Below are 19,391 nucleotides of genomic sequence, written 5' to 3'. Positions count from 1 at the left end.
CATTTTCAAAAGCGATGTTTCTTATAATGTGAAAGCCGCCATGACACCGGCCAGTTGAAATAAGTTCGGTAGTCGAGAAATTTCGCGTAGCAGTTGGGTTTCATGTCATATAATTATGCGGTAAGGCTTCACCTTTATTTCAATAGGAATTGGTTTATTACATGTTAAGCTATGTGCAGTACAGTTTTGGGTCAGTTTATGTGTAAATTAAGGAAGCTATAGGCCAGTAATCTTTTTGTAGTCATTTGACTAAAAAAACTTGGCAAAGGAACTCTGTAGGACGAGCCACTACTGTGGCTGGAATAAGGCGGAAGAAATCAGCAGTGGAACCATTTCTAAACGTCCTACTGTTCTGCTCCAAACTGGGCTAATGAAGACGGGCATACGCCATACAGTGTGCTATGAGGGAAATTTTTCCCGGTCAGCCGCACTGCGGCCTACTATTGTATTGAATTCCAACTGTCACAGGATCTTTTATGTGCACGCCAATGTGTACACTGGACCTTGGTTTTGTGTCCCATCCGAACGACAAGACAGCTGTCCTTGTCCAGGCCCTCCATCCTGCATCACTGACAAGGGGGAACCATGCCGGAAAATCTGATATATAATTGTGTGTTACAGAATTTAATCATTAAACTAGGTATTTTATACATTGTTTGTCTTTTCTAAATTTGAAATTAATATATTATGTTTAGGTTCAACAACACAAATTAGGTAATTTCATGAATAACCTAATATGGTACAATCTAAATTAAATAATTCGTTTATTTGAAAAAATGTAATTCAAATTTTTAAAAAATGTGATTTAAAAAAAAAAAACATGATTTTTTTTTTCCAACCTGGCTAACACCTAAGATGATGATAATTTTTTTTTTATTTTGACAATAAGAATATAGGCCTAGACCTAAGTAATAACTGATCCAGAAATATATAATATACTGAGCGCCATGGAAAACGCATCACTTTTTTTTTCCAAAATATTTTATTACTAGGTGGTTTTGTATGTATAATATTATGCAATACTATGAACTATTGTTTCACACAATGCTCCAAAACGCAAACCAGCGGCTGCCAGGCAGGATACGCCCACATTTTCGAGAGATGGATAGAGAACAAGCTAAAAAGAAAGTGATTTTTCCTACAATCAAGGGCCATAATTCAGGAAATTACAATTCGATATGCGCAAATATCGAAAGGAACCGAGGTCTTTGGGTTATAAACTTACATTTCAAGTTTCAACAAAATCGGATAAAAATTGTGACCTCTATAGGGTCCACAACCTTGATATACCATATTTTTACGCTATTTGAGAGCGAGAGGCGGCCATTTTGTCTGTCAGTTTTGGGCCGATTTTCACGAAATACGAACTCAACCGTCCTTAGGGTATGACAGTGATATAATAATACGTTTTTTAAAATCAGATAAACATTATGACCTCTATAGGGTCCACAAGCTAAAAACGTGATTTTTCGTACAATCAGGGGCCACAATTCAGGAAGTTACGGTCCGATATGAGCGAATATCGAAAGGAACCGAGATCTTTGGGTTATAAACTTACATTTCAAGTTTCAACAAAATCGGATAAAGATTGTGACCTCTATAGGGTCCACAACCTTGATATACCATATTTTTACACTATTTGAGAATGAACGGCGGCCATTTTGTCTGTCAATTTTGGGCCGATTTTCACGAAATTCGAACTCAGCCTTCCTTAGGGTGTAACGGTAATATAGTAATACGTTTTTTTAAATCAGATAAAAATTATGACCTCTATAGGGTCCACAAGCTAAAAACGTGATTTTTCGTACAATCAGGGGCCATAATTCAGGAAGTTACGGTCCGATATGCGCAAATATCAATAGGAACCGAGATCTGTGGGTTATAAACTTCCATTTCAAGTTTCAACAAAAATCGGATAAAAATTGTGACCTCTATTAGGGTGACCCATGTACTCACAGAAATACAGTCCACCGCTGATAGTTCGAGACTACCACTGAAGCGTGCACATTCGCCGTGCCGAGACCAACTTTCTGACAGTATGATACTATAAATAGCCATGGCACGTGCAGTTCTCTACAAATCTATCAACTATTACAGCCGTAAAAAATTTATTGTTGACGATTTTGAATAGCAGTTAAATTAAGCTTCTTGGTTATTACAGCAGATTTAGAAATTACGTTCGTTTCATTTTTTAAATCGCTTTATCATTAACTGTACCGTTAAGAGCGGCATCTTTTGGTTTAGTACAAATAATATCTCTGAATCACTCGGGTTAGGCAGGAACATGATACTAGCAGTAGTTTCATTTTACTTTTACAAGCTTCTTAAAACGATTGTTGAGCTACCTAACGTGCTTATTTCTAAATTCAATTTCTTGTTCTAGCTTTCTGTTACGTTTCGTAAAAAAGTAGTCTTGATTATCCCGACCTGTCAATCAGACGTAGAATGGTCGATAGACTGGTTAAGCGAGACTAATTTCAAAACAAGGGCACGTAACCTATCTTTTACTCAAAAGTGTCTGGATGTTATGGACGACTCTTGGAACCAGATTTCAGTCTATTATTTATACATGATTAATGGTCATAGCTTATTAAGTACAACATGATCGTTTATTTAGTGACTATAATTGTGTGAAACTGATTTGAGGCTTGGCATATATATAAATATTGTGGCGTAATTGTCGAGATATATGGAGATATTTATTTATGGTGGGTCACCCTACCTCTATAGGGTCCACAACCTTGATATACCATATTTTTACGCTATTTGAGAACGAGGGGTGGACATTTTGTCTGTCAATTTTGGGCCGATTTTCATGAGATTCAAATTCAGCCATCCTAAGGGTGTAACGATGATATAATAATACGTTTTTTTAAATCAGATAAAAATTATGACCTCTATAGGGTCCACAAGCTAAAAAACGTGATTTTTCGTACAATCAGGGGCCATAATTCAGGAAGTTACGGTCCGATATGCGCAAATATCGAAAGGAACTGAGATCTTTGGGTTATAAACTTACATTTCAAGTTTCAACAAAATCGGATAAAAATTGTGACCTCTATAGGATCCACAACCTTGATATACCATATTTTTACGCAATTTGAGAACGAGGGGCGGCCATTTTGTCTTTCAATTTTGGGCCGACTTTCACGAAATTAGAATTCAGCCGTCCTTAGGGTGTAACGGTGATATAATAATACGTTTTTTAAAATCAGATAAACATTATGACCTCTATAGGGTCCACAAGCTAAAAACGCAATTTTGCGTACAATCAGGGGCAACAATTCAGGAAGTTACGGTCCGATATGCGGGAATATCGAATGGAACCGAGATCTTTGCGTTATAAACTTACATTTCAAGTTTCAACAAAATCGGATAAAAATTGTGACCTCTATAGGGTCCACAACCTTGATATACCATATTTTTACACTATTTGAGAATGAACGGCGGCCATTTTGTCTGTCAATTTTGGGCCGATTTTCATGAGATTCAAATTCAGCCATCCTAAGGGTGTAACGATGATATAATAATACGTTTTTTTAAATCAGATAAAAATTATGACCTCTATAGGGTCCACAAGCTAAAAACGCGATTTTTCGTACAATCAGGGGCCATAATTCAGGAAGTTACGGTCCGATATGCGCGAATATCTAAAGGAACCGAGATCTTTGGGTTATAAACTTACATTTCAATTTTCAACAAAATCGGATAAAAATTGTGACCTCTATAGGGTCCACAACCTTGATATACCATATTTTCACGCAATTTGAGAACGAGGGGCGGCCATTTTGTCTTTCAATTTTGGGCCGACTTTCACGAAATTAGAATTCAGCTGTCCTTAGGGTGTAACGGTGATATAATAATACGTTTTTTAAAATCAGATAAACATTATGACCTCTATAGGGTCCACAAGCTAAAAACGCAATTTTTCGTACAATAAGGGGCCACAATTCAGGAAGTTACGGTCCGATATGCGCGAATATCGAAAGGAACCAAGATCTTTGGGTTATAAACTTACATTTCAAGTTTCAACAAAATCGGATAAAAATTGTGACCTCTATAGGGTCCACAAGCTAAAAACGTGATTTTTCGTACAATCAGGGGCCATAATCCATGAAATTTTAATCCGATACATGCCAATATTGAAAGCAGCCGAGATCTTTTGGGGATAAACCTATATTTCAGGTTTCGTCAAAATCGGATAAGGATTGTGACCTGTAGAGAGTCCACAAACAATTGTGGACGGACAGGGGCGACGGCATAATACGTCCACATGAAAATGTGGGCGTATAAAAATTGCACGAGATCCACATGAAAAACCTAATATTCACGTGCAGCATTGTGTGTGAGCCCTTTAAAGGCATGTTTTCAACTTAATGTGCAGTACATGAACTGTGAAACGTCAATCTGTCGTAATTTGTTGTTGGACGTGTGAAGGAATCGAGCTAGAGATGCCGAGACTTACTGAAAATCAACGGAATGAAGCCATGGGAATGTCCAGGACTGGCATGTCTACACGTGTTATTGCCAGACACTTCAATTGTCATCAGTCCACTATTGTAAGGTTGGTGGAACGTGTTCGAGTTACTGGATCAACATGTGACCGTCAACGTCCTGGTCCACAACGCGTTACAACTCAGGCTCAAGACTGCTACATCCAGGTCACTCATCTGTGTGACAGATTCCGCCCAGCGACTCGAACAGGTGCAGCAGTTGTCGGAAGACAAGGACCAGTAAGTGCCAACACCGTAAGACGTCGTATAAGAGAAGTAGGAATCCGTGCACGACGACCTTATGTTGAAGCTATCCTCAGGGATCATCACCATCAGCGGTGTTTGATATGGGCTCAAGGACACCAGACATGGAGAAGAGTAGACTGACAAAGTGTGCTCTTCAGTGATGAGAGTTGCTTTCATCTTTATCACGCTGATGGCCGTCAACGTGTGTGGAGACGTCTTGGGGAACGTCTTGCAGACTGCTGCGTCTTCAAAACGAATCGATGGGGTGGGGGAAGTGTAATGGGGAGGCTTCACATTTCATCACCAGACCGCCCTACACATTTGCAGGGGTCGCGTTAATGCTGTAGCCTACCGTGATGATGTCTTGCAACCAATTGTTGTTCCGATGTTTCGAGCGCACCCACAACTTCAGCACTTCCAACAGGATAATGCACGTCCGCATACCGCCCGTTTTAGTATGGACTACCTGGCTGCTAACAACATCAATGTCTTGGACTGGCCACCACAGTGCTTCACGTTTGACGCGAGCGATCGCTCTCGCTCTTCTCGGCTCGCACAAACGTAAAAATAGAAGAGCTTTTTATCGCTCTCCTCCGAGGATAAAATCGCTCTCGTCATATTTTACATTTGTCAAAAAACGAACCCCAAACTGCAAATAAAACCCATGTAAACCAATCCTCGAATAATTGTCTAATGGGAATTGTGTTTCTGGCCCACAGGAAAATATCGCTAAATTTGATTCTGGGTGCTGGAAATTAGTGGAAACATACGATGCGTCAAGTAAATATTTTTGTTAACGTGAAAATATGCCTTATTTTTATTGTATAAATGGTCAACTCAGTAGCACACTAATAAAAGGTAATACCATGTTGGTTGTTGAGGTTACCGATCCAGCCATTATACTATAAAGCATGCAATATGCAAATAAGATTGTTTGATTCGTGCATGCATGCTGTCAGCCAATAGTAACAGTAAATTTTCCCCGCGGTTAGACGCCTCTAACCAATGAAAAAATAGTTGTGTAGCGAACATTCAGCCATTGTTTTGAAATTTCCTCTTGGTTGAATATGACCAACAAAACAATGATTATGTCGAATCAGAGAATAATTATTCAACCTTAAAATAAATACGTACAAAAAAGAAAGAAAATAGATACAAATGTTCAATTGATCACGTACGCAGTTGCATCGAGGATTCGAGCTTCTGACGCGATTTTCGATAATAAGTAGCCTATAGGCCTGTGTGTGTGTGTGGGTGTGTGTGTGTGTGTGTGTGTGTGTGTGTGTTTTTTAATGGCTTTCAAAAAAGAAAATAATTTACATAAATAGAAATAAATATAGAGTTCAATCAGACAGGCCTCGAAATGTCGCTTTAGTAACTGACCTGACATTTATAATTTTCTACGTCACACATTATCCATGCACACAAACACGATTAAATGGTTTTGATTCTTATTTTGATCCATGTGAATATCGTAATTAATTTCTTCGACATTGGCAGGACTAAAAATTCGCGCGAATCGCCACACTAGCTGTAAGTCTTGATGTGGATTCCGCTTAGTAAAACATGCGTTTCAAATCATGTTTTAAGTTTAATTAAGAGGTCTATGACCCTGCCGTTGAGAAATGTGTAGAATTCGGATTCTAAAATATCGGTATAAAATGGAATATCAAACACGTCGTTGCACCTGTACATGACACTATACTATTATTAATCACGTGCAGAGGACAGTTTATCGCGCCCCCTGGAATTCATTTCTCACATTCCGACTTATATACGCTATAAATTATATACATGTATGTATAAAATACTCTTTGGACCAAATTGTTTAATTTTCTCAAATTTTCCTGTAAATTATAGTAATTATACATAAACTTATTTGCAAACATTGTTCTGAATTTTTTCAATGTTTATATTTTCATTGGAGACAAAACAGAAAACATCGAATTGTTACGGTGCTGACTTTGTGCCAAAATTATCAGGGCGTCAAAGTCAAACTTAAGATTTTTTCTGTGACTTTTTGTTTATGGTTTTCATCAAGTCAGTGTAGGAGTGAAAGATTGATACTGAAATTTAATTTTTCTTTTTATTTATTCTAATAAATATTGAAACACATCTATAGTCAAAGTAAAGTATGAAATACATGAATGGTCCTTCTAAATAATGGATTAGAGTTGAGAAGTAATATTTTTGCAGGAGCGATTTTCAGCTGTTGTAATTTTAGAAGAGCTTTTTATGGCTCCTCTATTTTTTTTTAACTGTGAAGCACTGCCACCATTGCTGCTTTAGAAGCTGCTCTTGTCCAAGAATGGAACAATTTGCCCCAGGCCTTCTTTCAAACATTAGTAAATTCCATGCAACGTCACTGCATGAGAGCCCGTGGAGGACACACGCGCTACTGACATCTGTGTCGTACTTTTGGTTTTGACCCCTCTGACTTTGTACCCTTGATTACAGATTAAACATCCATAAGTGTACAAATGTGTTGTTAATAACACTGCTGGGTGCATAGTGTGGAGAACCTATCTCTAAGTATTGACTAACTGGCCTATGTGTTAGAATATCTATATATGAAGTAGAAAGGGTTCATTGTGGTTACTATTCACGGAAATTCGTGAGAAATATATGTGTTGTCAGTAGTCGCTTAAACCCGTCAGTAAGTGTACCGTACGTCAGTATTCCTATAAATGGTCAGTAATAATCATAAGGTGAGTATTTAAGTCAATTGGTTAGTATTCCTTACTTGCGTCAGTATGTAAAAATAACGTGAGTAATTAAACAAACGTGAGTTAAGCCGATCAGATCACTAGTCAGGCGCGTGCGGGAGAAATTGACGAAAGCGTGACTAATTAAGAAACCGTCACTATTTGAGGTCTACGTCACTATCAGAGTGAAACCGCCAGTTATCTTTGATGTGCGTCAGTAGAGCGTGAAATCGTTAACTATATAAATTTCTGGCGAGTATTGTTAGTGAGTATCGTCGCTTCATTCTGAATAAATTATTAATTAATTATTTACTAATATTCTCGAATCGGGAAATGTTTTTAAACAATAATGGATGGCAGCCAACACTAGGAGTATTTGTCGGCGATTTCGATTACCGCCGTAGTCTGCAGAATACGGAGCAATGTGAAGTGTTATTTAATTTACAATTTATGTTTATTCTCGTTATATAACATGCGGATTGGCACATGTTCTGGGACTTGCGGCACTTTGATATCTGTATGGATTAAATTTGGAATCTCTGTATGGATTAAATTTGGAATCACAACTTATGGTTAAAAAAAAGATCAACACAAATCTGTTTTCACTTATTTTATTGAAACAGAAAATATGATAGCAGATAACAGAAATAATGAATTTCATATACATACATACAAGCTGAAATTCTGAGCACCGAAGAATCGTGTGAATATCTATTTACATTTGAGAAATAATTTGATAGTAAATAACAGAAATAATGAATTTCATACGCAAACCAATGCATACATACAAGCTGAAATTCTGATCACTGAAGAATCGTGTGAATATCTATATACATGTACATTATTATTGGTATCTTCAAATTTGCAACATATTACAAACCGATTCCTGATAATAAAAAAAAAACTAAAAAAAACATATAATTCAAACGTCAACCCGACCATTTAAAGAATTGTCTGTTTGAAGGCGACTGCAGCTCGGTTGCTTAATTTAAAAAGATAACTGATATTAAACTATACAATTGACTGAGCTATTCAGGGTTCATATTGGAAATATTTTGGTGTCAAGGCAACTGGAGTTCGGTTGCTTTATTTAAAAAGATAACTTTTTTTAAACTGTAAAATTGACTGAGCTATATCCGTTTGAGGTTGTTTGAGGAAAAGCAAGTTAAAGATATCGTTATGTTCTAAAAGAAAATCACATAACAACCACGCCATATATTTGTTAATTTCTGTTTGATATTTCTCTCGGTGTTATAATTTAGAACGAAAGAGAATAGTCCATACATTAGTAATGTAGGTCTTGTATATTGAACTTTTATGGGAATAAATTCTGTTAATCTCACCACTTAATTAGCACCTTGGTGTTACATCAGGAGATTAAGAATGTTGATTGGGTAATCGAGTTTAGCCTCTTGATTATGTTTTGATATCTGTATGAATTCAATTTGGAATGACAACTAATGGTTAAGAAAGAACAAAGTAAATATATTTTCACTGCTTTTACACAGAATAGTCATGTGAATATCTTTTTACCTTTGAGAAATTAGCTTTTATAACAATTTTTAAAATATATTTATAACGATGAAAATAGTAATAACATATTATATGGTATAATATACAATGCAAAACGTTCTACGCATGAATGCGCTACCCGACAGGGTAACAAGTCGTTCGTTTGGCACTTTATTTTATTTACTTTAAAAGAATAATTATTAAAGATTGAAATACAAAAAATCATTAATTGAACTGCCAAACGTTCTACGCACAAACATCTGCTACCTGACGGGATGGCAGTAAATTTTATTACCCTTTGAAAACATCATTCATTCAATAAAAACAATTCATAAAATCAAATGAAGACCGCCACAGCATACCCATCCACGTTATGGCTATCCAGACAGGGAGAGAGAGTTTCCACGATTTATCATCTTGGTACGCGTGCAAGAGAGGCGCGGATAAAAAACGAAAGTTGATATAGTTCTTTGAATTCACATTTTCTTTTCTTACATAATAGTAAAACGATTCCACATTACAAAATTTTAGTTTCCTGTGAGCTGTAATCAATTTTGCAACTCTTGCACAAAATAAATCACCGTTTTACTTCTACGTACACTTGTTCGTAAATTCGCTCCTGTATGTTTCAGAGAGCCATGGTGGCTAAGTGGGTAAGATAAAAATCAAGACGCTGGCTCGCTAGACAGGGAGGAGGTCGCGTGTTCGATCCATGCATAGGTCGAGAAAGTTCATCTGGATTTTCGGGCGTGATTCCCCCTTGTCTGTGGTGAAGGACGGCTGTCTTGTCGTTCGGGGCGACAAAAAACCAAGATCCTGTGCATACATTGGCGTGCACGTAAAAGGTCAATTGGCAGTTGGAATTCAATATAAGAGTAGGCCATAGTACCGCCACACTGTATGGCATATGACAGTCTTCATAAGCGCAGGACATTAAGCCTCATTTCCTTTCTTGCGTTTTCATTGTTGTGACAATCTTTTCCTCGTAAAGATTACCATCGTCGGAGCAATGGCCGCGCTCTATCTCATCTCTATTCCTGTTAACTAAACCACAAAATTTTAAGATAACCGTCAACCAGTGGGTTTGGAATATTGAAACGTAAAGCATGTTCAATACTAAGATTAAGATAAAGAGCTGGCCATTCTTACTATATTTCAAAAATAGATAATGCAGAGGGCCGACCGATCAGTCTACTTAAGTAATATTTGGCATCGTTGTGAAGCCGTGAATCTCTAGTTTATGAATTACCGATAATCCCAATTTTAACGAATACAAACGAGTTTTAAAACCTGTACAGTACATGTACTTTAAAATGTTCGGTCCAGACACCCGGCGCGGCCCATTGTGGTATCATGGCTACGTTCATTACCCTATCTGGGGTTCGGATTCTGATACCATTCCGGTACCTGAAAATAAAAGTAGACCTATCGTACACGCAAAACCTTATTTTAATTGAGTCATGTTACGAAGGTCACAGAAGATACGTTTAGCTCGATTACCCAATCAACATTCTTAATCTCCTGAGATTAAAAAAAAATTATTCTCATAAAAGTTTAATATACAAGACCGACATTACTAATGTATGGACTGTTCTCTTTCGTTCTAAATTTTAACACCAAGAGAAATATTAAACAAAAATTAACAAATATATGGCGTGGTTGCTATGTGATTTTTTTTAGAACATGCTTTTCCTCAAACAACCTCAAACGGATATAGCTCAGTCAATTTTATAGTTTAATATTAGTTATCTTTTTAAATAAAGCAACCGAACTTCAGTTGCCTTGACACCAAAATATTTGCAATATGAACCCTATCAGTTATCTTTGTAAATAAAGCAATCAAACTGCAGTCACCTTGACACGGACAATTATTTTTGAAATGGTCGGGTTGACGTTTGAATTATATTGGTTGTTTTTTTTTTAAAACAGGAATCGGTTTGTAATATGTTGCAAATCTGAAGATACCAATAATAATGTACATGTATATAGACATTCACACGATTGTTCAGTGATCAGAATTTCAGCTTGTATGTACGTATATGAAATTCATTATTTCTGTTATCTGCTATCATATTATCTGTTTCAATAAAATTAGAGAAAACAGATTGGTGTTGATCTTTTTTTAACCATGATTCCAAATTTAATCCATACAATGATTCCAAATTTAATCCATACATTGATTCCAAATTTAATCCATACAGAAATCAAAGTGCCGCAAGTCCCAAAACATGTGCCAATCCGCATGTTATATAACGAGAATAAATATAAATATAAATTAAATAACACTACCCATTGCGCCGTATTCTGCAGACTAGGGCGGTAATCGAAATCGCCGACAAATATTCCGATTGTTGAATGCCATCTATTATTGTTTAAAAACATTTCCCGATTCGAGAATATTAGTAAATAATTAATTAATAATTTATAAGCGACGATACTCACTAACAATACTCACCATAAATTTATATAATTAACAATTTCACGCTCTACTGGCGTCGGGTCCAGTTACTGACGCACATCAAAGATAACTGGCGGTTTCATTCTGATAGTGACGTAGACCTCAAATAGTGACGGTTTCTTAATTAGTCACGCTTTCGTCAATTTCTCCCGCATGCGCCTGACTAGTGATATGATCGGCTTAACTCACGTTTGTTTAATTACTCACGTTATTTTTACATACTGGCACAAGTAAGGAATACTAACCAATTGACTTAAATACTCACCTTTTGATTATTACTGACCATTTATAGGAATACTGACGTACGGTACAAATACTGACGGGTTTTAGCGACTACTGACAACACGTATATTTCTCACGAATTTCCATGAATAGTAACCACAATGAACCCTTTCTACTTCATATATAGATATTCTAACACATAGGCCAGTTAATCAATACTTAGAGATAGGTTCTACACACTATGCATGTTACCGTGTAATATGTTCCCATTTGAATATTGTTCACAATAAGAAGCAAAATAAATAAGATATGTTTACAGGATCATTTTGTTATACGAAAAACTAAGTGATGCGTTTTCCATGGCGCTCAGTATATAATAATTTTGTGTTATGCGTACCATTTAACAATTAGGCCTAGATAGGGGCCTATATATATTTTATAATTGTCTTTTATGAATTTGAAAAGAAATCCTTTGTCTTAGATACCCATACTAGGCCTAGCTCACAGAATAGATCGATAGCGGCCTAAATCTATAGGCCTACTCGTGTCGTGTTTGGTTAATGATTGTTTAAAAGAATCCATATCTAAGTCAAAAGAACGTTTGAATTTCAATTTGACACAAACACAATATTACTGATAGATAATTCAGGAAAGTTAAAATATAAATTGTAATGTAGATAATAATAAAACTAACCATTCATTGCCTGGAATCCAGACGATCGTAGTTGCGTGGCTGTTCAAGCCGTTGATACAGTCGTCTTTGTCTGACTCATCCCAGTCTGCACAAGGCTAAAATTGATATGGATGAACCCTGCCGTCGTCCACAATGACATCTCTTTCGGAATCCTCAAACGACGATTAATTATACGACAAATTTAACTCACCTAGAACTCCTCTGTATTTTATGCACTATCCAAACGAACACGTTGTCGCCATTTTGTTTATATTGGTCTCACACCTGTGACGTCACAAAATATTTCAGGGAATTACCGGAAGTCAACTCTTACGCAAATTGGATTTCACCAGGCAGGTGCAAAGGGGGTTTTCCAATCTAAATATATCGATAACGGAATGTCCGATTTTCGTCAATTTTGTTTTATTTAGAAGTTTTAGCTTTATTCCTAGTCATTTAAAGAAAAATATTCTAGTCTCAGGTTTATCTTTAAACTCTGTGTATCAATCTGAAGTCAATCAGATGATAACTTTAGCATCTAGAGTGTCACAAGAATTTTCAAAGTGATCAAGGGCCATAACTTTGGCAGTAATTACCGGAAATTGTTGAAAATCAATAGGATTCTTTGTCTCATGACCTCAAACACTGTGTATACATTTAAAGTCAATCAGATATTAACTTTAGCCTCTAGAGCATCCACAAGATTTTTTGAAGTGATTAAGGGCCATAACTCTGGAAGTAATTATCAAAAATCGCTGAAAATGAATAGACTTCATCATCTCATGACCTTAAACACTGTATGAATCTAAAGTCAATCGGGCATCAACTTTAGCCTCTAGAGCGTCCACAAGATTTTTCAAAGTGATCAAGGGCCATAACTCTGGCAGTAATTATAGGAAATCACTGATAATCAATAGGCTCCTTCGTCTTATGACTTTAAACACTGTGTTTAAATTTAAAGTCAATCGGATATTATCTTTGGCCTCTAGAGCGTCCACAAGATTTTTTGATGTGATCAAGGGCCATAACTCTGGCAGTAATTATCAGAAATCGCTGAAAATCATTAGGCTTCTTCGTCTCATGTATATAAATTTAAAATCAATCGGATATTAACTTTAGCCTCTAGAGCAGCCACAAGCAATTGTGGACGCCGGACCGCCGGGGGCGATGACAATACATGACCACATTTCAATGAGGGCGTATAAAAATTTTGATGCCTAGAGGGTCCACAAGAGAAAAACTGTTATATTTCATAAAACCAAAAGCAATAATCTAGGAATTTACAGTCCGATACATGCCAAAAAGGAACCCATTTGAGATCTGTGGGATAAAAACATATTTTAAGTTTCATCAAAATCAGGTGAAATTTGTGACCTTTTGAGTGTACAGAAACAAATATAAATAGACAAACGACAAGGGCGCTGGCATAATACGTCCACATGAAAATGTGTTGATATACAATATTGTGATTACCTCTAAAGTGATTACAATATTTTAATGAAATGAACTAGAGGATTAAGAACAAAATTTGTGTTGTACTTACATACTATAATTGTAGTCCACCAAGGAAGGTTGAATGTACAATGAATAACATCTAAACACTGTTGTACTAATCCTGGTGGATACCAGCCTCCTAATCCCTGGCTTGCTAAAGATGCTTCACCCAAAGAATTAAGAGCTTCAACAAGTTGTTGTGGTTCTGGTACTTGAGGTGGTTCAGGTAAATAATCTACTTTTCCATTTGACACCTAACAACAATATAATGTTATTAAAAGCTGATTAAAATCCTGGCCTTTATTATGTTGACAGCATTACAAGCATCGTTGACACATTTCAGCAAAAAGGGGCATAACTCTAACAATATTAATCAGATTTTGATGAAAATAAAGAAATAGGGATTCTCAATTATCATATTACAAACTTAATGAAAATAACAGATAAATGTGATCAAAATTCTGGCCTCTATTGTGCTGAATAGCATTCTACAACTATGTCTGTGATTCTCCCAAAACGGCAAATGGCGAACGCCAAAACATAGGTATAATGCTACTTGATGATAGGGATTCCTTTATATCCCGCACATTTTTTATTCTGCTGTAAAAATCAGAACTACTGGAAAATTTACTACGAAACGAAGAAATGCCATGTGCTGATAAAATGAGAAGGCATATTGAAATGCCATTTAATGACAGATCTTCTATTCAATTAGTTCATTAAATATTCGCTTTATGTGTTAATAATTCTACGCTGATGAAATAATTATTATTTAAAGATGGGTTCCCAGAAAAGTGTTTATAGGGTGGCAATTTTGGAATATATGGAAAGTAGAGATATCCAATCTTACTAGAAAAATACTGGATTCCCCGAAAAACACTCATGGAGCATATACAGGACAAAAATGTAAGGGTTCCTCTAATCGACATTTATACTTATTGTTTCAATAGATTCTAATACACCCTTTTGCAGTTAATATGAAAGCTTTGATATCTGCTATGCAGATTTAGTTATTATTTTTTTTTTTTTGGTGTATTTCCTGCAAATCGGATTTCTAAAAATCTAACCATAGGAATTAGGATCTTTCTAAAACTTTGACCTACCCACCAAAAAATGGGTGGCAGCTTTTTATTAAATACATTTTCAAAATGGTTTACGAATCCGAAATCAACGAAATTTACGAACGAAGAAATTGACCTAGATACCTATAACTTTGTGATTATTTGACCTATTTAACTAATTCTTTTTTCTTTGAGTACCTTGAAATATTTACTTCCAATCTGCTATTTCTGATTTTCGAAAATCACGTCATTGACATTCCGTCGCGGAAGTAAAAGGAAACTGACAACTTCTTTAATATTAGTATGATTTTCATCAAATTTGGAATGTATGTAGACCCCATTGACTCAACTTCAACGATACTATTAGATATGTCCTAACTTATCTCCCCTTGGAGAAATTAAGGATCAAAGTTTTCAAAAAAATGGACAAAATGTAGGTCAGATTGCCTTGAAATTTTTTTTTCTGTACTAGCTGAGGAATTACTGATGGGTGCGTAAAATATGAAGTCTATCGATAACACCGGAAGTGCCACTATCTTGACACGTGAAAAATCCTTAAGGCTTTCAAGATATTTTACTTACAGACATGGGAGAGACATTTTCTGAAACCTTGAAGGAATGCCTAAAAAACGTTCAGAGCAGAATTTTGATTTAGGTCAACTGATGGTCACTCTTTTGAAGTAAATATGAAATTGAAAAATAGTGAAAAACCTACATTAACAGGCTTGTAAATTAACACAATAGACCGTAGTATGTTCAATGCATCTCCTATTTCTGAAATTAATACATTTCAAGAAAGCCTGGCTCATGGTCGAACTTTTGGTATTTGAATATTTCAAAAATTCGAATTTCGCCTTCGACGTTTCTCGTGCTGACAAAGTTGTTTACGAGTGAAAAATTCCCATTAACGGCTTGAAAATAATCAAAATCAGCCGGCGTTTCGTGAATTTGTCTCCTATTTCCGAAATTAATACATTTCAGGTTATCCTCCTTCAAAGAATGGGTGGTGGCTTTGGAATCAATATATTTTCAAAACATTTTACGAATCCGAAATCACTGAAATTTACTGATGAAAAAATTGACCTACACAGCTGTAACTTTGTGACTTTGTGATCTATTTTATTTATTCTTTTTTCTTTGAGTACCTTAAAACATTTACTTTAAATCTGCTATTTCCGATTTTCAAAATTCGAATATTACGTAATTGACATCTCATCCCAGAAGTAAAACCAACATGACAACTTGAATATTAGTACGATTTTCATGAAATTAGGAATGTAAGTAGACCTGATTGATCCAACTTCAACGAAGTCATTAGAAATTTTCTAAGTTATCTCCCCTTGAAGAAAGTAAGGATCAAAGTTTTCAAAAAAATCGACAAAATATAGGTCCGATTGCCTTGGAAATTTATTCTATACTAGCTAAGAAATTACTAATGCGTACACAAAATATGAAGTCTATCGATGAACCGGAAGTGCCACCATCTTGAAATGTGAAAAATCCCCAAGGCTTTTGCAATATTTTACTTACAGACATTGGAGTTTCATTTTCTGAATCCTTGAGAGAGATGAAACTCTTAATATAGATTCATTATATTATTACCTTGAATAAGTTCGATGGTGATAATTTTCGGCTTAGGCTAAAAAGAGGGAGAGAGAAGAGAGAGAGAAAGAAATGGGGTTTAACGGCCCCTCGACACAAACTAGGCCATTTTGGGACTAACATATGGTTTAATTTTATTTCAATAATTTTGATCAATATTGAAACAATACGTATAAATGTCATCAGGTATCTGAAAAATTACATTTACCTTATGAACAAGATGGGAAAAATACGAAACAAAAATTGTCGTGTTGTGGCTACCCTCAAGGCATATTTAGAAAACAGTATATTATAATATACAGAGTATGTTAACTCTTCAATAGACCTTTTAGTAGTTTCGCGTACGCAAGACAGGAAGTAGTTGTGCTTCAATGTAAACAGGCCTGTTCCTTGCATTTGGTTTTAGAGATAGGTGTGATTTTCAAAGGATTCAATCAGAAATCGCTGAAAATCAATAAACTTCTTCGTCTCATGTATAAATCTAAAGTCAATCAAACATTACCTTTAGCCTGTTGAGAATTTTCAAAGTGGTCAAGGGTCATAACTCTGGCAGTAATTATCGGAAATTATTGAAAATAACTAGGCTTCTTCCTCTTGTGACCTTAAACACTGTGTATCAATTTAAAGTTAATCGGTTATTAACTTTAGCCTCTAGAGCGTCCAAACGATATTTCAAAGAGATCAAGGGCCATAACTCTGGCACTGCCAGTGTTGGCCGAGAAAGTTCATCAGTATCTTCCGGCGTGGTTTCTCCTTGTTGGTAGTGCAGAAAGAAGGGCCTGACAAGGACAGCTGTCTAGTTGTCTAGTTGTCTGGATGGCACGTATAAGATCCATTGGCAGTTGGAATTCGATATAAGAGTAGGTTGTAGCGCCACTTTACGAGCAAAATCTCCCTCATAGCACAATGCATGACACATGCTTGTCTTCATGAGCCCAGTTGGAGCAGAACAGTAGGACGTTAAACCCCATTTCATTTCATTTTCGATACACTTATGACAATTTTAAAAGAACCATTATGCTGGATTCCAGACAAATGGCCGTTACAACTAATGTAACATGGTGGTGATGGGGGAGCTGGGGCATTTATATTGGCAGTGATATATATATATATATCTGATTTCCGCATTAAGGCAACCACACTATATTTTCCACCTTAGGGGGACAATTTGCATAATCTAGTTTTCCATTTTTTATAGCAGAAAATGCTTTTTGGGGTACTGTACCCTTTGTTTTACAATTTCCTGAAGTTTTGTTATTTTTGCATAATATACGCATTAAGGCGACCTTATGTATATGTTTGCATAATATACGCATTAAGGCGACTTTTTATATATTTTTGCATAATATACTCATTAAGGGGACATATGTATATTTTTGCATAATTTACGCATTAAGGCGTCCTTATGTATATTTTTTTTATATTTTGTGACCCTCGCGGCAACATGAGTCGGAATGCGAAGCAAGTGAAAATATTGATTTTGGTCGAAATTGAGATTTTCACAAAAATGACTCTATAAATGAGAGTCTATAAACGAGTCAATAGACCAAAAAGATCAAAATAGCCATAAACCATTTTAAAACACTTTTATTTGAGCATTTTATTAGAGTACCATATTCATAAATCTTTCTTTTTTCGTAAAGTTCCAGCGAAATTAGTTATTTTTCGATGCACGCAGCGTGTGGTGAAGTCGTTAACTTCTAGATGATATGACCAGAGTATTACCGATAATCCCATGTTCAATGAATACAAATGAGTTTCAAAACCCATACAATATACCTGACTCCACCGTGACAGAATTACATGGTACCCCTTATAGGAATATACTCGATGGACTCTTTACATCAGATGCATTTTATGAAATAAGGTCTATAACATTATATATGACAGAATTACCCACTTTGACATTACCCAAATGCAAACTATGTATTTTTCATAAAATCTGTGAATCAAGACATCTGTGGGCATCTTAGAATATTCAAAATATGTCTAGCCCTGACAATAGAAAAAACATTTTTATAAACAAATCATCCCTAAGAAGTGTGCTTCGTTGCGCAAAACATGCGTGACAGAATTACCTTTCAAATTGTGCTGGAATTACAGTGCAGAAATTACGGCACACAAGGGTGTTCTTGTCATGATTTAAAGGGACAATAACACTCTTGCTGGCTTGACAGCTTCAGAAAATAAATAATAGCCTTATTCTAAGTATTAGATGTTGTGTAAATTATCCATTACATCCTATTTTAATTGTCCAGAGGGTTCGAAAATATTTTTAAATCAAAGTTTCATTTGAAAAGGTTTACGTTAGACGTTTTAAACCATTATGTTGAATTTTTCAAAATTATTAAATAAGGTGTGTTAAGATGAAATTTGTATCATCAATTAATTGAAATATTCTAAAATAGTACAATTTGTTGACCAGAATAAAGATTGGGACATATTATTCAGTTATAACAAGAGTGGTATTGAGCCTTTAAGTTATTGCTGGCTAAGAAAGCTTCTCGATTTGATATAGGATCATCACTCGACGTTGCTTCCGATGCGTGGATTGGATCTCGCCTAGCTATATACATGTGAAATTTTCTGCAAAATCCATTTGGAGCAAACATTCCTCTCAGGTTTCTTCATTTTAAATGGACTTCGCGGATTTATGCGATATCCAGTCACGGAACAAATTGCACCCACATTCTCATCATTGGCTTTGCCCATTCTGTGATTTTGAACAGTCAATCTATTTCTTTTTCTTAAATAGTTCAGCTGTTTTGGTAACATGACAAATCTCACAATATCAACATTATCATAATCCACCCAATTTACAGCTGATTTAAATTTTTATACGCCCACATTTTCATGTGGACGTATATTGTTGTCGCCCCTGTCTGTCCGTCCACAATTGTTTGTGAACAGTCTACATGTCACAGT

At 35.7% G+C, this 19,391-nt stretch overlaps 1 protein-coding gene across 3 annotated transcripts in view; it reads right to left on the bottom strand.

The window, feature by feature from the left end:
* The window catches only part of LOC126816902 (mitochondrial inner membrane protein OXA1L), a 158,238-nt gene that overhangs the window by 113,505 nt on the left and 25,342 nt on the right, over positions 1–19,391 (bottom strand). For all 3 annotated transcript variants that reach the window (XM_050543711.2, XM_050543712.2, XM_056099507.1), the window contains exon 3: positions 13,853–14,057. In XM_050543711.2, coding sequence (XP_050399668.1) covers positions 13,853–14,057 — 205 coding nt within the window. The remainder of the gene's footprint in view (positions 1–13,852; positions 14,058–19,391) is intronic.

The sequence above is a fragment of the Patella vulgata genome, chromosome 3 (assembly GCF_932274485.2).
Source record: "Patella vulgata chromosome 3, xgPatVulg1.2, whole genome shotgun sequence".
NCBI classification, from domain to species: Eukaryota; Metazoa; Mollusca; class Gastropoda; family Patellidae; genus Patella; species Patella vulgata.
This window is presented reverse-complemented; position numbering and strand designations above follow the sequence as displayed.